The sequence below is a fragment of the Dunckerocampus dactyliophorus genome, chromosome 10 (genome assembly GCF_027744805.1).
Source record: "Dunckerocampus dactyliophorus isolate RoL2022-P2 chromosome 10, RoL_Ddac_1.1, whole genome shotgun sequence".
Taxonomy (NCBI): domain Eukaryota; kingdom Metazoa; phylum Chordata; class Actinopteri; order Syngnathiformes; family Syngnathidae; genus Dunckerocampus; species Dunckerocampus dactyliophorus.
The window spans coordinates 26,215,822-26,241,419 of NC_072828.1; the positions used below are offsets into that span (position 1 = coordinate 26,215,822).

Here is a 25,598-nt window from a genome sequence, read left to right on the forward strand (position 1 = left end):
TTAAAGAGAAGGATGTGATTCCAAGGAATTGCTGCAAAATTAAGTAGGCGCAAACACGTGACTGGTGTGTCTATAGGATTGTGTGTGTGTGCGACAAAGATCTAGTTTATTGTGTGTGGAGTATGTGCAAATTAGCATGCAACAACAGCCGGTGTGAAAAGCTGTGTACTTATGAGCGTGGGTTTACGTGTGAGTGAGACTTTGAAGAATAAGCTTGCGTATAGCAGCAAAGCGTCTGGCTCCTCCTGTCCGTCTACATCTGAGGTGACCTCTAGCCTTCCACACTCGTCTTCAACAATTATAGAGAAAGCAGAGAAAAGGGGGCGCTGGATGGCGTCATCATCTGTTTTGCATAATTGACCACGACGCCAAACACTGCCCAGGGCGGAGATTTTCAGTGTTTGACTCGGTGTTTGTATGTGGACGTGGGGAATTTTGATGACTTTGGACAATATCATCAAAGACTTGCAACTCGACTTGGACTTTGAACTATGACTCTGGATTTGACTCCGACTTTAGTCTGATGACTTGAAAATACTCAATGTTTTCAGTCAATGTGTTGAGTAAAATACGTCCCCATTCAATGTATTCAACTAACTTCATTATTATACTGGAATTTCCAGCATATTTTCCCTGGGAATATGCCCCATTGAATGCATTTATGGATGCACTGGCCTCATCCTGGCCTTCGTTTCATTTCTTACGTGCGCGCACCTGATAACATTGGTGATGAAACAAAAAAAAAAAAAACACATTCACAATGTTTCCTGGGTTTCCCGTAAGTGCGCGTTGATTTTAAAGATAATGTACACATCATGTGTCTAATCTGTCACTACACTGATGAGCAAAGGCGTTCTAATGCTCGCTGTGGTATGTGCGTATGACGTGTTCAGAAGCAGAGTTACGATGCCATTTAGTGTACAGAGTTGTCATGACAAGATACAGATGGTCCCGTTATAATTGTGTTTGAGCAAGGGAGAACATGTAGCACCAAATCAATGTGTGATTTCATTGTGGCAGGCCACCACAATTAAATGAATGTATGGGACAGAACTGAGCTCAGTCATCATTTGATTGGAAAGACGTCTGTCAGTGATGGTGGTACTAAATTTTCTTTGCATGCACCGTCACATGCTCGTCCACAGCATACAAATTCCTTGACTATTTCCACCCTGTTGTCAATAGTAACTGTTTACGCTACGCTGTGGCATAGTTTGCAGTCTGTGCAAGTACGTTACTCAAACCAGAAATATCCATGCTGCCCATGTATTTGACGTCCCGCCTCCTTGGATGTGTTTTGTGCAGCTTGACTCTGCTGTGGTGGCAGAGATCAGCAGCTCAGCCAAAGCCCAGTAGGATCAAAATTGAATAGGAGTTTTCCCAGATTGAGCTGAGCAGACTGTGGGGGGAAGACAAGCAGCGCAGTGAATGAGTGGGAATATTGTGAAGGTCTTTTGAGTGTTGCTGAAGTACACAGTGCATCTACTATAAATACACCATAAGTCCTGTTATTTGCCACAACGGACATTTTGAGGGCTGTTTACGCAAGAATGAAGATAGTGGAAATGGCAGTTTCTGCATTCTTAAGTTTCTAAAGTCATCCTTACAAAAGCGCTTGAGGACACTGCAGTTTGCATACCATGCAACTGCTTATCCTCACTGTCATATCCAATGCATGTTTTTAATACTCTAATTACATATATTACGTATATATGGGTTTAGGATATGAGTGGGACATATTGTACACATTGGAGAAGCACCTTGACTTAAGAGGTGCACACGTTTCAACATTCATGATTCAGGGTTCCCACGCATCCTGGAAACCCTGGAAAATTATTTTGCAATTTTGCAGATATGGAAAACATATGAAAAATGACAAAAAAAAGGCCAAATGTTCTGGAAGATTATTTATTTATCTCTGCATTGTGAATCCAAACAGGTTATAAGTTACTCACATGCATGTCTGTTGTCACCTTATCTTTTGGGCAACATAGCCGGCACAGCGCCTCACATGACTCTACCAGCCAATCAAATGAGCATTTTCGCTTAGAAAAGTTCTGCAACCCAGTGTTTCCACTTTGTTACTAGATTTTGTGACTTTTCTGACCCCATTGAGGACTCACCGCCTTGAGATAAAACTATCAACTGTAAGTTGAAAAGTGTGGCTAGTATTGATCCGTATGACATTATAATTTGTCTCTGTAGCAGCTGAAAATGTCCAGGAAAAGTCTTTGAAAACAACTTCAGGGAAAGAGTGGGAGCCCCGTGAATGAATGTGATGTACTTTAACATGTGCATGCCCTTCATTTTCCAAAAGATGCGTCTTTCAGTGTTTACCTGGCAACAATATAGCACCGGTGTTCATGTTAAAATGCTCCAGCAGCCAAAATGACAGTGTATATTTAAAAAAGGCTTGTGTAAACAGCCCTGTAAAACATACGGATATGTTGTTGAATATGAATAACCTGTTTTACCTTGAGTTAGATGATGTTATTCCTTTCTGCAGCCCATTTTCTCTGCCACCATGGAACACTAGATGCGTTTTGATCTGTGCCGTTCTGACTACCAGATCATAGCAAACCCATATTGGAACTAGTCATTATAGGATATTTTATTTATACCACATATGCTTTATTTATGTGCGTTAGACAGAGTGATTAGGGGGTGCCACTGCTTACCCTATGTAGTGCAGGTTTCACCAAGCAGTGCAGTTCTGTTCAGATCGAGACACTGTGCAATTTTGTGCGTTTCTATTGTCAGTGTAGTAAACGATATGCACCACGTCTTGGCACACTTCAGCTGGGCTGCAAACCACAGTTGCATGGTTCAGGAGTGGTATGGTTGGGTTAGACACTGCAATTCCTGAAATTGTCAACATGGAATCGTGAGCTTCCCTACATAACTGGAAAGGAATGGAATGGGAAGAACACAAATCAAAGCTTTTGCACAGGCTTACCCAAAATAACCCACAGAAATACAGTATGGTACCACATGGGTCCTTCTTCCTTCTGCTGAGCCCTGAATAAATTCATCTTTGGAACCTACAACGCTATAGTCATGTGTGATTGGAAGCTAACAATGGACACATAAGCTCAGTGGCAGTAAAACGGGAAGTGATGGAGGGATCGACTGAAAAAGCCTTAGTGATGGAGGAGGATAAGTGAATGGAGCTTGCAGCTGTAGGTGGCTGACTTCTGAACTTCCATCATCAATTTTATATCATTCTTGCTCAAGCAGAGTAACCCTGGTGACCTCGGACATGGAGCCGGAGCCAATATAAGACCCTGCGGTAGAGCGAAAATGGGCAAGAAGGAATTGATGAAGAGGAGGGGAGATAGAGAATGGGCTGTAGACGAGGCAGTTCAGGTTTTTGATTGGTTTGTTACTCGCTGGAAAGTCCAGATAAATGGATCCTTTGTCAGGCGACTGAATTAAGAGATTCGGACTTTGAGAAACTTCACTCTTAGCAAAGTCAGTTATTTCATGGAAATATTTTTAAAACTCAATACAATGGAACCTGTTTATGTAAGCGGTTGTTGACATAACCAAAACTGAAAAAGGATTTTTGAACCTATGGCAGTTATTTGGCATAGTTATTATGATTCTTCTGTTTTCATATGATATTGAATACTCTTATCGTAACACAGCTGCTGTGGTGCTGTGACTAGCATGACAATAAATATTTCTTTTGATGGCTAACAATTTAATCAAATAAATAAATGGGTGTATTTTGTTAGTTGTTGTGAATCCAGGTTAATACTGCCATGCTTTTATTTTGAAGCTTACTTAGCACTGAACAGGAACTGTGTGCATGTTCGAATGCTGTGGAATTGGACAGTAGTCATGTTGCTGTTGTCATTTCACACTAATGAGGAAGTTGACAAGACAACAACGCATGTCGATATGAGCGGACCAATTTTTGAGTTTTGGTCTCAAATTTTTGTGTATGTTGACATCGGCTCAAGCGAGCCCCTTTTTAGTTAATAAGAAGAACATGGTGGACCGGAACATGATGAATTGGTCGACATAAACCGGAGCGACTCACATGGGATCCACTGTATTGACTCAATCTGATACACGCTAAAAGCACCTAATTAAATAAACTAGACCATAACAGAATGCATAACAGGCTCATTAGATTTTTTGCACATTTACCCAAGCCAGGCTTAACAGAGCTAAAAATAAAATTAAAGAAAGATCTTACAGGCTCGTGTTTACGATAATGTGTCGAAATCTAATCAACCTAACCTGAACAGCGAGGGTGAGTCGGGAGAGAATGGTAGCTTCTGCTGATAAGAATCGGTGTGAGTGATGACCTTTGGAGTGGCCCATCTCATGCATAAAGAAGAGCTCGGGTCACTGCCTTCTTACATATAAATGAGCCACTAGCCCAGGTGACTCAAGTCATTCTCCAGAGAGGTTGAGATGTAGACCCTCTGGGCACAAATGATTGCTATGTCGGTGTTAAGATCAAGTCTGGAAGATTTGTGAATAATATTTTTAAAGACAAGTGTGTATATCAGTTCATTGATACAAAAATAATGTATATTATGGCTCCTTTTTTCAGATCATATTGCCAATAGCAGGGGTGCAGCCAGAAATTCTGGGCTCCTTGAAAAAGCAGTCTGGGGCCCTTGGAATTGCCCTAACTTTAAAGTCCACTGTGATCATTAGAAAAGCATCTATTCATTAACATCAGTCCCCAATCAGTCAGCCAAATGCTTATTCCAGAAGGAAATTATGCTTGGGGTCATCTTGCCCAGTTTTCTGTTGAAGTAGCGTATCAACCTTCTCACCACATTGTCTTGCTCTTTTAATCTTTGTAAGTGACTTATCTATTCAACACCCCAGCTGTTGTCATCCCGTTGAAGGCTGTAATCCTTTTTGACCCTTTTTTGCCACATGCACCCGTCACCTCCACATTGCATGTTTGACATTAAGTAATTGCCTGCTCACCAACAGACTTGTCCTCCGCTCATTTCCAGCCACCGACTATTCAAACCTGTTCTCTCATCATCAAGCCAACCTTCAAATCTGTCATTAGTGGCATAATTGTGTGATGAAATGACTTCCCATTCCAGTCCCATCCTTTAAAAATACATTTTCACCCATTTTGACTTTGTGTGGGCTTTTTCCCCCACTCTTTCACGGGATCTGTCTTTAGAAATATACAATGCACTATCATAATATAGAAATACCCCAGTTCCCTAATAACCCTGCATAGGATAATCTGCATAGATTATGGATGCATTTACAATGAGAGGATAGTCCTACTGCATCACTCATGTCATGGACCATGTCCAACTCGCATGTTGCAAGGGTGGTTACAAAGCTAAGACAAGTTGGTGGCCTTTTTCAGAAGATGTTCACGAGATGTATTCCATTGTAACCTGCATGCATGTTCAAATAAAATTAAGCCAAACCAAACTAAACATTGATGCAAATTGTGCTGTTTTAATCAGTTGTTGGATGCAGAAAATGCAATCTTGAAAAGTGAAAGTTGAAACATTTAAAAACCATCCCAGCACAAAAAAAAACATACAGTCAAACCCCAGTTTTTGTCACAAACTAGTCGGTTTCCCCCGAACTGTATCGTTCCAAGAGTTCCCAAATTTGATCAGGGATGTCCGTAATAGCATTAAGTTTGGAAAAAAACTAAAAAGACTAAAACAAAATAACTTCCATCCATTCGTCATTTATAATTATTTCACATTGTTTTCTGCGTGTAAAACTATAATTATTCTCTATAAAAAATATTTTTTGTTAATATTTTTGGGTGTTTGGAACGGATTCATTGGATTTACATTATTTGCTATGGGAAAAAATGCCCTCGGTTCTTGTACATTTCAGTCTACGTCTGACCTTTTGGAACAAATTTCCGGACTGTAAGCCACTACTTTTTTCACATGCTTTGAACCCTGCGGCTTAAACAATGATGCGGCTAATTTATGGCTAAAAGTACTACAGTTTCCATTGAAGCTATTATCACATGTTTTGAGTCTTATGTAGCGATTTTGTGATCTTACAAATCTTAAGTAATTTTGATGAAGTGTAGAATTATTCCAGCTTCTGCTTGGACTGCATGGACCGAGGCAACTCCAGTGGGGAAAACTCAAATTCTTAACCTACATATATGCCAACTAGGTAAAAATGTGCTTGTAGATAAGAAGAGGAGGTAGTGTGTAGTGTATGTGTGTATGTGTGTGGTGCTGGTCTGGGTATACTAATTACTCATACAATGTCTTTAGGTTTTTAGAGTTGTGTGTGAATAAGATGTGACAATGTTGTTGCCTCTACTGTGATTTTTTTTCTAAAAATGCGAAAAAAAATGTTTGTTTACTTTGAATGCCTTTTGAGCACAATTATTAACTATCAAGACATGGTGTTGCCATTAGTTGTGTCTTTAAAAATTTTGTAGCCTGCATTAGTTTAAAAAGGAAAATAGCCGAGCAAATGGACGGATGTTTAAACAACGCAAGAAGTTCCCATTGTAAAAAGGCATGTGCGGCATCATCACCACCCACACTGTGTGGGGAAGTGGTACATGGTTTTAGGGCGCCCACGGTGCCTTCACTCACTCCTGCCACCCTAGACACGTGTACATACACACACAGAGTTATGGAAGTGCCCACTCAAACCACCCACCACTAAACCAGACCTGACTGGTTGACATTGCTGTACAGTGAAGCACTTCCTGTAATGGCCCCGGCCTCATCTCCTGTCCCCCCTGGAGTGGGACTGTCTTGGCCAAGTCGCCCCAGGAGCCTGACAATGTACAGCAGCAGAGAGCCAGAGAACTCAATAAAGATGCTGGTGTATTTCTTCAGAGTCATCGCCTCTGCTCTCCAAACTGACTGGTGGTGGTTGGAGCTATCCATTACAGTCACTAGCCTCTTTTGTCTTTCATGGTGTCTTTTATGCTGTATGGAAAATATGGAAGGTAATTGGAATCACAATCATTGTTTGGCACAGACGCATTAAAATGATGCAAAAAACTGCACCTATCTTAACCCCAAATAACTTTGTATTAACTGAAACATATGTTGCATAGAATAATACAGTATAAAGTTCGCAAAGTCACCCCCAGAAGATGATACTTTTTGTTTTGATTAGGTCCCTGATTGCAAGACAAAAATTCAGTGAGCTATTTTACCTGATCATTGTTAGGAATGGAATATTTTCCACTCTGTCTTGGATAAGTACTGCAACACATTTGTGCTTTTTCACAAAAGAGAGACACGATCACAAGGCCTTTCACTTGGAACAAACACACCCTGTTCTTTTAGTTGTCTCGCACACACACAAAGTTTCATTATGAGTCACCTTCCTGAGACACTCAGCCACCTAGCCAGCAAATTTTCAAATTTGAATTGAAGAATCAGAAAAAAAAAATATTTGCGCGAACAAGTTCTTGTTAAGTGGATTTCGATGCATGCAGTAATACATTAACGCAGTGGTGCACAATTCCTTTCTGTCATGCCCCCTCTAAGGGACAAACATTTTTTCCAGTCCTGCACGACTTCGGACTTTGAATTTCGCGGCTTAGGTTTTCTATGCTCTAGCCACCAAAATATTCTGATTATAAATAAGGAGTTCTACTTTGTGGACATATACTTGCCATGCTCGGGTCTGGAACCAATTAACCACGATGAACGGCGCATGACTGTGACGTGCACTGTATGTACTCAATATATACCGAACACTGGATTCTCTAAATATATGTTTGGGTTTTAAGTTAGCAGGTCCTGATGGGGTAATGGTTAGCACACCTACCTTACTCTCTCATGAGATTTGAAGTTTGAATCTTTGTTGGAGCTTTGCAGTTTGCAAGTTCTTTCCATGTTTGTGTGCGTTTCTCCGGGCATTCCGGGTTACCCGTGACCCTCGTGAGGACAAGCGGTATAGAAAAAGGGCGGATGAATTCAATTAGCATGTGCTATACAGTTTGAGACCAGCTGTTTTTTTCCGAGTCGTTCTCTTCTGTGGACAGGAAATCATACAGTATGCTGTCAACCTGAGCCCAAAATGGTATTTGTCATATTTTCCATCCATTCCTCTCTTTAAATTGTTTGGCTCTCATTTGTTCTTGATATCAACTCTCTCAACCCTTGGCTGAAATCATTCTCCATCTTTTTGGCAGACACGCTGTCTAATTTGCCGTTTAGCTCATGGCGGTGACAGCTATTGGCCTCGTCTGTGCGCTGTTCACAATTGGAGATAATGCCGAATCTGTTCGAAGGCTGCCTCTGAGACGTCAGTTTAGACACATTTGTTCTCCATTTCCATCGAAAGGTTTTGCTCAGCATTTTCGTTTGGTGTTCAACGTTTACTTTGAGAAGACAATCCTTACTCATGCTTTCCTACCATACCAGTCTTTGAATTGAACAAATTGACTGTTTAATGAGGTCATCCATCCATCCATCCATGTAATGTTGACGAGTTGCCACAGAAACAGCCCTTTAGACACATCCATGGACAGTCCAGCCTATTACCCATCTTCTTTGGTAACATTGTCACTATCTCTGTTTTTGTGGCTTTCTGAATGTACTGTAAATGATACCCTTGTGATGTCAAGAATGCCAATGCAACATATCCCTCTCGGAACAGTGCAAAGTGGGGAAAGGTTGCAGGGGTGGCTGTATAACAACCATAATTTAGCTGAGATGGCTATCTAGAGAGGGTGAGCGGTGATGGGGCTAGAGTATCTATGATTAGATTTCCCCGGCGTTGCTATTCTTCTCTGTTCCCGCTATCTCTTTGTGCCTCTTTTTCCTTGTCATCTTTTGTGTATCTCGCAAGTAATTCAAGAGGGATACCAGCAAAGAATCGGGGGACTGCCATTCAAAAATACTGTGATCAGTGAGTCCAAACATTGTGAAATGTACATTTGGCGTTTTAGCCTTTTCATAAAATAACTGTCAAAGCACATTGCCGAAAGCCGCCAAAATAACTCTCTCTCCTTCTGGCTTGCACTCTCTCTCTCTCTCTCTCTCTCTCTCTCTCTCTCTCTCTCTCTCTCTCTGTCTCTCTCTCTCTCTCAATCTCCTCGCTGTCCCTTTGCAATATTAATGCTCATATCTGCTTAAACCCTGTGTCTCTATGCTGCGGCACTGGGTAATCAGTTAACCTGATTATGCCTCTGATGGAATTAAATCATTTCAGTAAGTGAAAATAATAATATGAGTAATAGGTGTGGGGGAAGGGTGGAGCTCCCCGCAGCATTTGTTACAGTGGCCACAAATCAGGCATTGCCCAACTCCCCTTCAGTTCTGTGAATAGATGGCTCCGAACGAGAAGTGTCACCAGTGAAGCCACCAATGTTGACACTTGATGAAAATGGATGGCATGTGTGTATCTATTCAAACTACAAACTTTATAAACTACTGTATTTTACTGCAATGTCAGCGCTTGACCATAGTTGACAGTCATGGCCAAAAATAGTGGCATGCCAAAGATGCCAGAGATGCCAATGTTTTAGCCATGGCTGTATAAATTCGGCTGATTTGATTGATTTCCATACAAGCATGGCCGACATTGACATATTTGCCCAAAACCATTGGCATCCTTGGCATGCCAATATTTTTGTCCATGACAGTACTTCTAAGTCACTCTGGATCAGGCAGGGCAAGGAAGATCTGGAGTAGAACCCTACCTAGTTTGGTGCAACCATGCCATTTTTGGTACCAAAGACTCTCAGGGAAGAGGATTAGTCAGGAATGGTAAATGAGTCTAAAGGACAGACCTTTTAAGCAGGCCACATTGACCACGACAGCAAGCCGAATGCAACAGCAGGCATGAATTTGCAGATTATCAGACGGGCACTGGCTCAACTATTCGGAGGCTGATTAAAGGCTTTACACCTGTCACTTGTGTAATGATATTAAATGGTAATGTGAAATGAAACACAGTTTTGGGCACTCAGGCCCAAGCAAATAGCAAAATAAAAGCAGGAAACTGAATGGGAGGTTTAGCATTTATGATGACCAAGTCAGATGTTGCATGGACATCGCATGAGCAAATTTAGATCTTTGTAACAAATCATTTTGATTGGTTTCATTATGGAGTTCATTCGTTCATTCATTCATTTTCTAGGCCGCTTGTCCATACGAGGGTCACTGGGATAGCTGGAGCCTATCCCAGCTGATTCTGTGCGGGAGGCAGGGTACACCCTGGACTTGTTACCAGCCAATCGCAGGGCAGATATTCATGAAACGTTTTCATTAAAAGAAGATGTATTCAATATTGGGGTGTCCCAATGTCCTTGGTCAGTGTATCATTCTTTAACATTCTACGAGTCAAACATAGAATCTTCTGATGCAAATATGGACATTTTGAAAAAATATTGCTTAAAAATTCTTCTGATTCCTTTGATTAAAAGGCGTATTTGATCAAATCTCTGTTTTAATCAAATACGCCACTCATACTGAAACCGATGATGACATTTTTGACCTGGTAAAATGGAGACAATAACTGAGTGATACCGATATTGCGGCCTTAAGTATCAGCCAGTACTGATATCGAGACGATATTAGCACGAATCATACATACTTTTATTATTTATGTTGTACTGTGGAATGTTAAAGGCTTTCGAAAAAATCGATACCGGGTTTTTTTGTTGTTGTTTTTTTTTGTGCTGTTATCGGACCTATATCCAATATCAATGTCTGGACACCCTTTGTTCAATAGGTCGTTAAAATGTCACTTGTCAATAAAGCACGTACCTGTATTCATACTTGGATGTTATTACAGTAATCCCTCTCCACACCAGTTTGAATTTTGCAGCATCGCTCTAGATTGTTTTTCCAAAAATAGATATGTTAATCATGCTGTTTTGTACGTATGTTTTGCCTAAATTAAGCATTTAAGCACAACATTGGCGAAATGAATTAAAATACAAATATAAATCATTCTGAAGACACAAAGACGTGATAGTATGTAGTCGTGTACACTGGTCACTAGGCGTCAGTAATGTTACTGTAAGGTTTGTTAAGACACAGAAGCACCAGACTTGATCACCGGAACAACCATCTTCCTGTCCGTCCCATCACTCAGTTCCCCTAGGAAACACATTTGTAGCAACACACACAAGCATGAGTCTTATTTATTTCTTACATGTCTTATTTTCTCTAATTATGTCTACTATATTGGGTAATATGAATGTAAAGGTCACTACAGGTGTTAGCTCATGTTTAGAGGGCTCTAATAATGCTAAAAAAAGATATTTAAAAGGTCATAAACAAGTTCTCTGTGCTCTAACTACGAAAATATTCCATTTATAAATAAGGAATTCCTACTTCTCAATGAGGGATTACTGTATAATCATTTTGCAGCAGGAGTAAGTTAAATTTGTCTTCCAAATACCTGTTGCATAGTCGGTGTATAAACTCAGCAGATGGACGGTCCTGCCCTGCAGTCTAATGATTATTGGCCTAAGTGGTAAAAGCTGCTCCTGGCAAAATAAACAGTGACTTGTCATTGATGAATAGTGCACTTCCATTGATTCTATTTGGCCTGTGAAGATCTGTCATCACAAAAAGGAGTAAGTGCACGTCATAGAAGAAATGCAATCGTTACACTATTATGGCGGAACGGGCCCATGGGAATTTGAGGATAGCATCAACCCATGTCATTGGATTCATTCTTCCCTTCACAGGCCGGATAACCCTGAAGTAGCACTCCCTCGATGAGTGATCTATTTATTTTTGCATGGCCTCCTTTATTGACAGAGGTTGTTAGCTTGCGGGGAAAGATGCTATCTGGCTATTTCTGGGGATGCAAGTAACCAGCATACATGGCGTTCAGTTTGCCGGTAATGCATCAGATGCGAGCAGCTGTAACGATGGAATAATCTGCTTCTTATTTACTGCTGCTTTGAAAAACTTGTTTTCTGGCCATACAGTAGCTGGCTCACTACAACTGATTCCCTCTGTCACTTGCCTAATTCCATTAGTGTCAAATCCACTCCTTCAGTGGATGTCTTCAGCGTCTTAACGGCAGCCTGTCCTGACTCCAATTTACCATTTTCATACCATGGAGGTGGGCTTAATGCGACTCAAAGCACAGATAGACCTCAGAAGCATCCAATACATCAGATGGTACACACAGAGCGATGCAATAATCCCTCTCCCGTAGACAGAGCTCGCTAGAGGGGAATGAGAGTGCGTCACCATTAAGGTGTGTTTTACATAGATCACTGATGACATACAGAAGAGGGATTTTGTGAAAACATATTGCACTCTCTTGTCCCGTAGTTTCCAAAGCCAAATGTAGATTTGCAATTGCTTTTCCAAGCTTCAGGGTGACTCAATATAAAAAGATTATACCGGGGTGATCATTAATAATCGATGGGGAGGATACAGCACTCGAGCCTAAAACGGTGTAAATGCCTGCACTTCTGTGAACCCAGCAGTGAAATATTCATCATGCTCTGCTGATGCCCGCTTTAGCTGGAGGTAACTTCATCGGACGTCATTGTGAGACTCTTCTTTTTTCCCCAAATGTCTTATTTTTGAAAATTCTTGCAAGTAGAATACATAATATATAGCCCTTCTCCTCCACTCAGCCATAGCGCGCTTTTTGTGCTATCATTGTGCAAATGTGGATACTACTACATAGTCATTGCACTGAAATACATTTAAAAATCAATTTTATCCCCAGTCTTTATACACGTGTCCCTCATTTATCGCAGCTAATTGTTCCAGACTCGACTGTGATAAGTGAATTTCCTTGAAGTAGGATTCCTTATTTATAAATGGAATATTTTCAAGGATGGAAGACCTGTTTACAGTCTTCAAAATTTGTTTTTAAAAAATATATATATTATTAGAGCCCTCTAGACATTTAATAACACCTTTATAGTCACATTTACACTCGTATTACCCAATATAGTAGGCACAATAACAAAAAAATAAGGCATTTAAGACATACAAATAAGACTTGTGCTTGTGGGCGTTGCTCCCAATGTGTTCCGGCGCTGAGACGTCAGTGTTAGAGGGTGGACAGGAAGTGACGTTGGGGGTTCAGAGTTGAATTTCATGTTTGTGTGGGTTATGGCCGCAAAAATAGCCCGTGTTTGTAATTACGGATTATTGTACCTGTTGTGGGATCACTCAAACTTGCAATAAAAGCCTGTTGTTCTGGCGACCGGGTCTGATCCGTGTGTGTCTCACCGAACATTACAGTAACACTTCTGACCCCCACCGACCAGTGTAGAACACTACGTTTCATCAACGTCTTTGAATGCGTCTTTTGAATGCCTTATATTTGTATTTTAGTTAATTTAACCATTTTTATGCTTGGAAATGTTTAATTATATATACATTACATTTGCTTAAATATGTACTGTATTTTTTTGACTAAATAACGGCCGTTTTCAACCACAGAACAGCATCACTTATCAATTCGTATATTTTTGAAAACTTGTGACAGAGTGAAGCCGCGAAATTCGAACTGTGATGTAGTGAGGAACGACTGTGTATATATATATATATATATATATATATATATATATATATATATATATATATATATATATATATATATATATATATATTGAAATCATGCATTCAAAAGCATCACTTTTTAAGCAGCAACCGTAACAGACAAGTACTCCTTTTCTATGCAGACCAACTACACTTTCATGCCTCTCTTGTACGTCATTGTACCCACTTGACTCGGCACACCTCTCCTTGCTATTCATGCTTTTTCACTGACCAGGTACGGCAATGTATTGTTTTTGGCACATAGTCCATTGCGGTGATGCGAGTGCCAAGGTGATTCCAAAGAAAAAGCCTTTTTCATGCTGCCCTCAGTCTCCTCTCAAATGTAATTCGTCTCCTTAGCATGGCTAATAACCTCATGCAGATAAGCAAATCACTCTATCATTCTCGTTTGTTGGTGTATGACAGGGGTATCCAAACATATTTCCAGAGAGGGCCACAGACTGAAAAATGGAAGGACCCAGGGGCCACTTTGATATTTTGCAAAGCAATACATGTAGATGTGCTAAGAAGTTAGATATAAGTATATCTTTTAAGAAAAAAACGGCATCTCAGCTTTGCGATGTAGGTGAAAGAGTGTATTATTAGTATCAACTTTGCTCTTTGCTGTTTTTTTTCCCATTTCTGCTGTTGTTTCTTTTTAATCTTCCAAATATTTCAACTTTCTTGAATAATCTGCATACATTTTGCGCTTGTGGTATTAAGACCTTATTCCTGCAGTATTTCAACGTTATTTCCATAGTATTATAACTTTTCCCCAACTTAATTTTCCGTGACAAATGACAAATAATGCTGTATTTGTTTCTCATAATATTACAACTTAAAAAAACAACAACTCTGTGCTACTAAAATGACATGATTTTCCCTCATATTACAAGTTAATTTTTGTAAAATTATAACTTTTTAAAAACTTTTTTCTCTTTAGAATACACCTTTTTTTCTGTTTATTTTCACTTTATTTTTGTGTAAAATGAAGTTTTTTCCATTTCTGCTGTTGTTGGGGTTTTTCCCCCCAACTACTGCAACTTTTTTTTGGTAATTGCTCTTCTTGTAATTATGAATTTATTCCCATGATATTTTGATTGTATTTTCATAACATTCGAACTTTTTAGGCAACATAATTTTCCAAAAATGACAACTTTATTTTGTTTTGTTTGTTTCTCTTAATATGACAAATCAAGCAGCATCTTTTTTCTGTCGTACTTCAACTTTATCCCGCAAAATTGACGTTATTTTTACTCATAATATTACAACGTTATTCTTGTAAAATGACGACTTTTTCTCGTTAAATTACAACTTTTTTTCTCTTCATATGTTGACTGATTTTTCCACTTTTGCTGTTGTTGTTTTTTAATCGTCTTGTAAAATTATATTTTTAGAATGTGTTGCAGGCCAATAAAAACTTAGCCATGGGCCGCAAATGACCCCCAGGCCGCACTTAGGACACCCCTAGCCTATGGTTTTATGTATGGAGTATGGTGTACTATTTTTAAAAGTTGAGCCAAACTTGAGTCGCCACTGTGCAGTGGAAAAGCAGAATTACAGTCTAATTTTACAGCTGTGATCTAACGTACTGTCCTTAGTTCCCCCCATTTAGAGCTCCTTAGGTGTTAAACTACCATGATGTCTCCAGTGTGACATGAAGTCACTGGCTCTTTAAATGAGCAGTGACCTATGTAATGCCACTGGCCAGCATCTTAGTCAGTCAGTCTCAGGCTTGCGATGTGGCCTTGAGTTTCTGATACATATTGCAGCTCTGGGCGCTTCCCCCTGGGCTCTCATCGTCAAAGAATGAGTCACTGCTTTGGCTCCAGTTGCTGTAGAGGTCAGGCGTTTTGACCCATGGGACTAATTGTCTCAGCGTGACAGCAGAAGGAGGACAATGACCAAGGAGAACACTACACTCTCTCATCCCTTAATAGTGAAGTAATTGCTCAATCATGCAAGATTATCAGCTGCGGGGGTACCATAATCATTGTAAAAATAATCCCAGTGTCATTCTCGGGAATGTTGACAATAATGAAAAGAGGCTGGGCTCTCAAATAAACGCGCAACTTGCACCTTTTGTCTCTGAATGAAAAAGCGAGGTTGATGTTAAAAGCTAGCAATGTAACGGATTTAACATTTTTCAGGTGGTGGTTTTGTGGAGCTTCTCTGTCGTTTGTGACAATTGATATAAATACGATTTATGGGTTAACCGAAATGCATTTAAACCGTATTCGTTGATAAGAGAGAGTGAAAATGCACATGAACATATGTACAGTAATCCCTCGTTTGTCACGTTTAATTGGTTCCAAAACTGGCTGTGCTAAGTGATTTTTTTTTTCTTTATAAATCGGATATTTTCATAGTTTGAGCATAGTACACCTGTTTAAGACCTTCTAAATATGGTTTTTAACATTATTAGGGCTCTCTAGACATGGAATAGCACACCTTTACACTCGTTTTTTCAAATATAGTAGACAAATTCAGCGAAGATAAAACATAAATAAGACTTGTGCTCGTGTGTTGCTGTAAATGTGTTCTGGTGCAACGGGAGCTGAGTTGCGTTTTAGCTTGACGTGGGTTACAGCCGCAAAAATAACCCATTTTGGGGATTATTGTGCCTGCTGTGAGATAATTCAAGCCTGCAATGAAAGCCTGTTCTTCAAGTCTGGTGCTTGTGTGCCTTACATGACCATTACAGTTACTGACAGCTAGTGGCCGGTGTAGGTTACTACATATCATTGCAACATCTTTGAATGCATCTTCTGAATGCCTTATATTTGTATTTGAGTTCATTTGCCATTTTTATGCTTGAAAAGGCTTAATTTAGGCAAAAATATGTAACGTTTGACTAATATTTTGGATCAATAACAGTATCAAACACGAAATACCATAATGTATTAATGAATATATTTATGAACAAACAAGATGGGAAGCGCGAAGGATTACGGTAATATGTTTTTGCCTCTTGAACATAATGATCTAATTACATGGAGATAAATAACATCCCTCTTCATTTCACAGAGGACCTTCTCCCTACCGGCTTTCCTATCATCGACATGGGCCCTCAGTTGAAAGTAGTGGAGCGGACTCGGACAGCGACAATGCTCTGCGCAGCCAGTGGCAACCCTGACCCAGAAATCACTTGGTATAAAGACTTCCTGCCCATTGACCCCAGTGCTAGTAATGGGCGAATCAAACAGCTACGTTCAGGTAAGGAAAGACACGCTGCTGCTGTTAAGCCGAATGCTAACACAAGCTGTGTGACTTCCCACAGTGACATTGATGTTCCGCATATGATGTGTTTAAAACAAAATGCATTAAAGAGCGAGGTCAACTGATTGACACCACCCCTGAGGTGTCTTTCATAGTTAATGAAGGCCACCTCCAGGTTGTGGTGGCGCTACTCAGTGGTTGGATATGTTTGTGTCTTGTTCCCATTGATTAAAATCCACTGAGAGACCCACTGAAGCAAAGTCTAATTATATAGCTAATTAAGTGCGACACTGACGTGGCCCCGGGCAACGAGGGGTAGATATTTTAGGTCGATGATTTGTCACCATTGGAAAAATCCGATGACTGATGTGATCTGTTACTGCAAATGTAAATCAGGCTTGACGCTTCTACAGTAAATAGTTTTTTGGAATTGAGTTCATGTCCTATTTGTGGCTCTTGCTAGCTGGTCATCTCATTATGTATGGTCAACCTAGACCTCCCAAAATTGGATTTATTTTTAAATATCTACCATTTTTTAACAGAGTATTCACAGGGTCTTAAAACGTCTCTTAAAATCAAATAAAATGTCATAAATATGATTTTGAAAGGTCTTAAAAATGTATTGATGTTACCATAATTTCCGGCGTATAAGATGCTACTTTTTTCTTACAACTCACAACAAGCTTGCAAACCCATCCGAAATCGCAGGAGGCCATTACTCAATGTAACAGTCTGACTCACGACGTCATCATAGATAGAAGGCTAAAATCATCACATGGCAACTTAACACTCAAAAGTTAGCTACGAAATATAGAAGACAAGTACCAATAAGGGTTTCGAATAAAAAACAACTATTTTGCTTCTTCCCATCATGCATTGCTGCCCAGGTGGACGCATGATGGGCTCCTTCTGGTGGACACAAGCAGCTGAATAAATCATTGCATCGCCCCAGCAGCCACAGCCAATGAGCTGTCTTGCTGGGAAGCAATGCATGAATAGAAGTAGTTAAAATAGTTGTTTTTTTATTCTGAACTCGTATTGGTACTTGTCGTGTATATTTCTTAGGTACCTTTTGAGTGTTAAGTTGCTGTGTGATGATTTTAGCGTTTTTTTTTTTTCGAAGATGACACTGCGAGTCAGACTGTTATATTGAGTAATGGCCTCCTGCGATTTCCGATGGGTTGACAAGCTCATTGTTTTTTCAAAGCTCGTGATTGACTCCTGTCAAATAAAGAGCTACCTGGACCTCGCGGACTTGCGTGCGGCACATTATGCCATTTTATGATGTGGACATATCCGGTTTATAGTCCGGTGCAGCTTATATATGTGCAAATCTTTTTTTCTCTCTAAATTTAGTGGGTGCGGCTTAATCACCGATGCGTCTTATGCACGAAAAACACGCTAACCGCTGCTTACGCCAACTGTGAGGTTCCATTGCCCTTTGCAAGTAATTCTGGGCCTCTGTTTTTTCTTCAGGTCTTGCTTTCTTGCCGGTATGCATGTGAAATGGGTCTTAAATTGTGTTCATTATGGTTTTAAAAAGACTTAAATTTGACTTGTTGAAACCTGCACAGTCCCTGTTTAATTCACTGCTGCATCTCTTTTGCCGTTTATTCTGACTGCTTAAAATCACATCACTTGACATGTTAAGGTGTCTTCTAGGGCTTTTAGAGATGGAATTAGAATCTGGTACGTCTGACTGTAGTTTGAGGGACAAAGAGCCTCTCATGAAGAGTTCCAAATGTCGTGTTCACGTTTTTACGCCCAAGTTAAACTTCACTTATATTATCGAGGCCTGTGGCCACATATAGTGTGGGCACATTGTGGGTTTTCCCATGATTATATATTTATTCTTTTTTGATTAAATGCCCGAGGTTGTGTAATGGTTTATTTTTGGGGTACAGACACATGTGCATTTACTGTATATTGTGGGGTAACTTTAAAATAATGATCAATGCTTGGATTCCTCGTCAGCATGACTTTCTGTGTTGCCACTGTCTATGTTCTAATCAAACCTTTCTTTGTGATTCACTATTCCTTCAATAGCATTTGTGTGTCTTGTCTAATTGAAGGATATAACTTTTTTTGTGTGTATTTGTATGTGAAACTCCGATGTGTCACTGTGCACATTGCAGAGTGTTCAACACATTCCATTCAAAACCACAGAACAAAAGTGCTAAAATACAACATAAACACACCAGAATAGATTAGTTACAAGTCTTGATTACCATTATAAAATGGAAAAAGAAATGCTAGTTAACTTTAATTTGCAGTTGGAACCTTTTAAATGGTAATGCATTGTGATAAAACGCTGACAACAGCAGGGCCACCCGGGATGGCGCTTCAGCATTTAAAGTTCATTCTTAAATGGCAGTTCCTTGCAACCTCACCCTAAAATCAACTTTGTTGTTCTTCCTCTTTCCTCTATTTACTTTCATCTTGCTTTGTGATTTTCAGAAACCTTTGGTAAGTGTTCATCAGAGACAAGCAAGCCCACCCACTCTCCTTCAAGCAGATGGCATATTTAGACTCTTCTCCAAAATGCATGCATCCTCTGCTCCTCCCTCGGCACTTTTTTCCTTTTTTCCTCCACTTGTTTCTTGTTTCTATGACCAACTTTTATCACCACCACCACCACCTTTAAGCAATACCATTGTGGGAGTCTTTTGAGGCAACATCTTGAGCCTGTTAAATGTGATATACGTAGAAATATGTTTGATGGCTTTTTCCATTTCCTCTGAAGTCACATCACTGAGGAACTTTAAGTAGGTTCTTATGTTCTTTTAGCGGGATTAACTTTGAAAGCAGCTGTGGCGGATTTACTTTTGCTGACCATGATTCAGATTTTAGGGGTGTTCAAAGTGCGGCCCGGTGGCCATTTGCGGCTCTTTCTTTTTTTTTTTTTTTTTACTGGCCCGTGGCACATTCTGAACATACAATGTAACAAGAAAACTAAAAAAAGAAGCAACAACAGCAAACGTAAAAAAATCAGCAGTATAAAGTCAAAATATCAAGGGAAAAAAAAGTTTTAATTTTAGGACAATAAAAATCATTTAATCCCAGCAATTTTTCAAAAGACAACCCCTTCAGTCCCGGCCATTTTTGACAATTTTGACTGATCTTTCAAGGCACACAGAATATTGTGTTCTATGGCTATATAAACATGGAACCTACCAAAAGAAAGATTAGACTCCCCGCTTTCATCAGGAAAAAAAAAGGTTGTTTCTACATTTTTATGTTCTCTAGTAATCAGCAGTAGAACATAGGGAAGTTTCAGGAAAATATCAGTTCCTGACAAAAAAAAAAGGAACAAAAACATTTTTTTGTAAAAATATACATTTCAGGCATACCTTTCACTTTGACACAAATATTTTTGGTTTTGTGACAGCTCAAATATCTAAACAACAAGAATTAAATACGGACATGTGGAATTGCGAATGTACTATGTGATGTCGAGGGAAAGGCTTCTTGAGACGTCATCTGTACTTCTGTGAACAAGGGGTCGGACGTTTCGCTCCTACTTCTTCACAGAAGTACAGATGACGTCTCAAGAAGCCTTTCCCTCAACTCCTGTACGACTGAGAGCCTACACAGACGCATACTATGTGATGTATTCCATTGTAAGTTGTATGCATGTTCGAATGAAAGTAAACCATTACCATAACATAAACAACACAAAAAAGGGTTGCTTTACATCCATCCATCCATCCATTTTCTATACCGCTTCTTCCTCATTAGGGTCGCGGGGGCATGCTGGAGCCTATCCCAGCTGACTTTGGGCGACAGGCGGGGTACACCCTGGACTGGTCGCCAGCCAATCGACAAACATATAAACATATAGACAAACAACCATTCACACTCACATTCATACCTATGGACAATTTAGAGTCTCCAATTAACCTTACCTGCATGTTTTTGGAATGTGGGAGGAAGCCGGAGTACCCGAAGAAAACCCACGCGCACACGGGGAGAACATGCAAACTCCACACAGAAATGCTCAGGGGAGAATCGAACCCAGGCTGTTACTGTGTTGGCCAACGTGCTAACCACTAGACCACCGTGTGGCCCTGCTTTACGTCAAAATAACTATTTACCAATATAACACCATGAACTTTTTACAATTTTCAATTTTGGAACTGCCGTTAAAATTTCCCTACAATGCGTAACCTTCTGCACGCCACACTCCCCCACGCTCCCTCACTTCCTCCTCCGTCATGTGTGACTCTTCCATTGAAATGACCCTGCCGAGCTCTGATCAAATGCACTTCTACCACCTTGTGGCCGTTTTTATGGCTTAAAAGTGCTCTGAAATGTCAACGCGTTAGTTGCATCATCAACTCCGTTTGCCTCTTGCGCAAAAAAAAACGTAAAAGAGGTATAAATACGTTGTTGGGATGGGGTGTTCGGGATTATAAAGACGTATAAGTACGTCTTTGGTATGGAATGAGTTAAATTTTAATATTATGACAAACACATCAGTGGATAAAGTTTCCATTTTTGGAAAATTTGGTTGTACAAAGTTATAATCTTACAAGAATAAAGTCAAAATTTTGAAGTGAAAATAGTTGGAAAATTTTGAAAAAACAACAATAGCAGAAATAGAAAAACAGCTGTAATTTTACGAGAATAAAGTCAAAATATTAAGAGAAAAAAGTCTCACTCTTAACAGGAAGGAAAATTAAAATTTAAAGAGAATAAACTCGTAAAAAATATATATATATATATATATATATATATATATTTTTTTTTTAAGTCGTAATATTATAAGAAACAAACTAAACTAAATAAGGGTGTCAATTTTGGAAAATTATGTCGTGGAAAAATTTTGGGAATTAAAAAAACAACAGAAAAAATGTTGGGAGGGAAAGAGCAAAGACAGAAGTTGATACAAATAATACGCTTTTTCATCGATATCACAAAGCTGAGATGCAGTTTTTCTTGAAATATATATAACTTCTTAGCGTACCTACATGTGCAGCTTTACAAAATATCAAAGTGGCCCTTGGAGTATGTGGCCCTCGGTGGAAAAAGTTTGGAGACCATTGTTTTCATGCCCTCTGTCTTGCTTTTGCAAGACACAAGCTTTGAAGAACATAATTCGACTTTCTTAGAATGCAAGACAGATATTTCCAAGGACTTCTTTTTGCTTCTGGAGAACAATAACACTTGGTCTTTTTTTATGCCTGCATTCCAAAAGTGGAACCTCAGTTTTCACAACAACTCCACTGTCCAAAAAAAGTCTAAGAATGTGCAGCAAGCGCTGATAAGGGCTGAAAGAATCTTGAGTTCTTTCCAGTTGAAGGCCACTGCTGGAACATTGTACAGCTCAACCCCCATCGCTCATTTCTAAACTTCGAGCTAGTCTTGACAAAATATTTTCTCAGGAGAGTATTTTCATCTGCTTCCAAATTGGACAACACCTCCACAGGCTGGGATATCTTCAGCGACGCCCCTATTGCGGAAGTTGCAGGCTCAGGGCCTAAATTACGGTTACAATTACTAAGAGCAAGTCTTTTAGTATAAAAGGTAATGTTAGCTTTTGTGGGCTTGCTTATATGCTGCAGCCCTTTTTGTTGCTCAGGAGCGTATTCAGTAGCCAGGAAGGATTTATGCTGATGAGAAAAAGGCCTGCAGTCTCAGAGTAATCTCCCTAGGCTGCTGTCTTCCAATATCTCGCCACTTAGAGGAGCCATCTTGCGTCCAGACGTTAAGAGTGATGTTGACGCGTTACGGGCTTATTAATATAATGACGTGTTAATCACACAAATCCAAGCCATAATGTCAAAGTGACAGGTGGTACCAGCATGTCCTTATTTAAGATTCAGAACAAAAAAAAAAGTGTTTGTTAGCTAATTACTGTGCCCTACTTTTCGTAGGTTATTATGTACAATGTGTGTCAAACTGGTCCTATTGGGGTTTATCTATTTGCTTGTTTGCAGCAGGCAAACCCTCGAGCCTCTGGGGGCAGCTCCTCAATTTGTCATGGTAAAAAAAAAAAAAAAATCTTGGAAAGAACGGGTGGGTGGGGGTGGATGCGGGGAGACAGGAAATGTGGTTGGCTCATAAACATACTCAGCCTCTCCTGCTGCTGTAAATGCACCTAACCAGCAACGTCATCCTGCTAACAAACTGCTAAACAAATTTAAATATACCGTACGATGAAGCCCCGCTTTTCGCTGGTGTTACGTTCCAGGGACGATAACGAATGGCGGAAAACCAGGAGTAATTGATACGCTCGCGTGGATGTATTCTTGACATTCTGCTCGCTCTGAGTCAGCGTGTAGAAGTTGTATACAGTATATACGTTTCACTTTATGATGCGTTCAGAGTGCCAAATCTCAGCGCGAGGCATGAGCCGGTTACCGGTTTCAAGGTATACCACAGTATAAAAAAGTCACAGTTTCAAAATCACCAAAACTGTGCGTCATTCCGTTCCTACGTTATGAGAGAAAGTGGAGGTCCAGCGTGGCCGCTTCGATGTCTCGAAACCACAGGTGTTAGCTTCCTTGTTAGCATTGAGCAGCGACGGTACGGCATCACGTATTTATAAATTATTACCGACTGAGGGAATGAAATGTGTTCTCTGCGGGGGAAAAAAACAGCTAACTAATATTTGTTCGACCTGACTCGCAAGTATGCGGGGAGCCACTGTACATAGTAAAAGAGGCAGCATCCGGTTCGTGCCTTACAAAATAACTCTCTGATGTTCCAGATCATGCTGTGCTGCCAGGGCAGTGATATTTGTGCGTTGGTCCCCCAAGGAGTTCTTCCAGTGGTGTGGAGGGGGCTTGACATTTCTCCCAGAGTGTGCTGTTGTTGCCTTTTCAGGCAGACTACACGAGACCGGAGGAACATTCAAAGAGTAGGATCAGCCATTCAGTGTAAATATATGAAGGTTGTAATGTAGCTGAGGTGATCTTCAGTAAAATAAAGAAACAATTGGTTTTCAATAGGGATGCACGATAATGTTTTTTTGTCAAGCCCATTCCAGTACAGGTAACAGATAACTTATTTCTGTGTGTTGTTTTTTAAAATTTCGGATGAAATGGTTTACTAGTATCTTCAACGATGATAAAAGGCTGGTCCTCCAGCCCCATAATTTCCAAGATGTAATCACAGATCGCTGTAGCCCTCGCATTTTCTTTGGCAACCTTTGTGAACTTTTCAAAACACCGCTGCGATAGGAACAAGCCTTGGGCCTTTCTTTGCGGCTGGCTTTGTGGTAGCTTCTTGAGCAGCGCGCGCGTCTTTGTGGGATGTCAAAACACCGTCGTGGCGATGCTGTTGTTTCAGGTGGCTGATAAGGTGTTGGAGCTCGATGTTTTTTTTTTTCTTCCCTCCTCGCGGAATGTTTTAAGAATATTTGCTGCAAATAACGCGCAAAATGTCTTCCTCGGAAACAGTGACAAAAGTCCCCCGCGATCGATGCCATATTTGTTGACAGGGGAGGTTCACTACAGGTTGTTTACAGCACGGCACAGGTAGGAGAAAAGGAGCGCTTGATTTGCTCACTGAGCTATTTTTTTAACGCTATCAGATTTATCGGTATGACATCATAATTCGTCATGTCGGCCCGATTGTCTGTCCGATATTTATCATGCAGCCCTAGTTGCAGAAATTGTGTTTGGTAACACGGTGGCAACTATTAAAAGCATTTGTATATGAAACAGTAACACAAAAGCGAATGGAATTGAAATTTTACAAAGAACTTGCTATTAGTTTTTAAATGAAATAGCCCACAATGTCTGGCAAACACAACAACAATAATACTTAAATCTTTTGTGTATATATCAAGAGGAGGGAAGCGGTAAAGCCCTTCTGTTCTCTGTTCCCATACTTCCCGTTTGTTCAGTTAACCACTCTGAAATCTTCAAGATCATTCATATTTGTTACTGTGTGAGTTTCCCAGATCATCCGAGGGGATAAGCGGTTCAACTAGATGCCCTCTGGACGGTGGCCAGACTTGGACCAATCAAACAATCTGTCTACCTCGCACACAGATGGACAACATCTTAGGCCGGATTGCTTTTGGACTCCAGCTTTGAATAATATCTAATATATTTAGAGGGCTGTTTAGTGAAACATCTGGGTGGTCAGTGGAGTAAATAGTGCCACAGCTGATAAATCAGTCGCCTTTTGAGGTGTATTTAGGTCATTGTCAGTGTAAGCTGATCAACCCCCGGCGGACCAAAGCTTAGAAAGGGGGAGGCTTATAGCCATTCGGTTGTATGATAATAATTCAGGTGGGCTGGTCAGATCTTTGGTTTGGCTTTGTTTTATTCGACCATGTTGCTTTTTATTAAAAGTCGAAGGAAATGCCATGGATCAATCATTTATCTTTTTTTTATTGTTTTTTTTTTTATCACCACTGCTTTTGAACCGAAATACCTTTATATCTCTTAATCCTTTACCCTTTTTATTTTCTCTGTTCTGTCCATTGCTATTCCCTTTTGTCAATACGTTTTAATAAGGCCCATATGTGATGGTCTTCCCTTCTATAAACCTGCTTTATTAACAATAACCTTACACTAACCTATCCTAACAGTGCCCTTCACCCTAACCCGACCTTTAACTAGTAACCCCTTAACTCCCGACTCAAATTTCATGTTTGCTAAAGCACATTAGCCTCTAATAAACTGCTAACACCATAACTATATAATCTCCCTGGCGCACTATTGTCCTTCGTCTTGTGATTAACCTTGATTATGATTTCTAAACTGGTCACTGAAATTATTAAAATGCCGCTTTCTCTGTTTTGCCTGGTTTTTCCAATAACTTGGTTGATTTGTTAAAAAAGATTAATCCCACAAAATCAGTATTCAGAGCTGCAACTAATGGTTATTTTCGTAGTCCATTAATCTGAAGCTTGTGGTTTTGATGAATCGAGTAATCGTTTAG

The 25,598-nt window shown here is 40.0% G+C and overlaps 1 protein-coding gene across 17 annotated transcripts in view; it reads left to right on the forward strand.

Annotated features, from left to right (window-relative positions):
* The window catches only part of ptprsa (protein tyrosine phosphatase receptor type Sa), a 294,585-nt gene that overhangs the window by 152,280 nt on the left and 116,707 nt on the right, over positions 1 to 25,598 (forward strand). For 16 of the 17 annotated variants that reach the window (XM_054790816.1, XM_054790815.1, XM_054790823.1 and 13 more), the window contains one exon: positions 16,509 to 16,697. In XM_054790816.1, the coding sequence (XP_054646791.1) occupies positions 16,509 to 16,697 (189 nt within the window). Of the gene's footprint in view, positions 1 to 16,508; positions 16,698 to 19,157; positions 19,167 to 25,598 lie in introns of all 17 variants that reach the window. The other variant, XM_054790828.1, reaches the window with a different exon arrangement.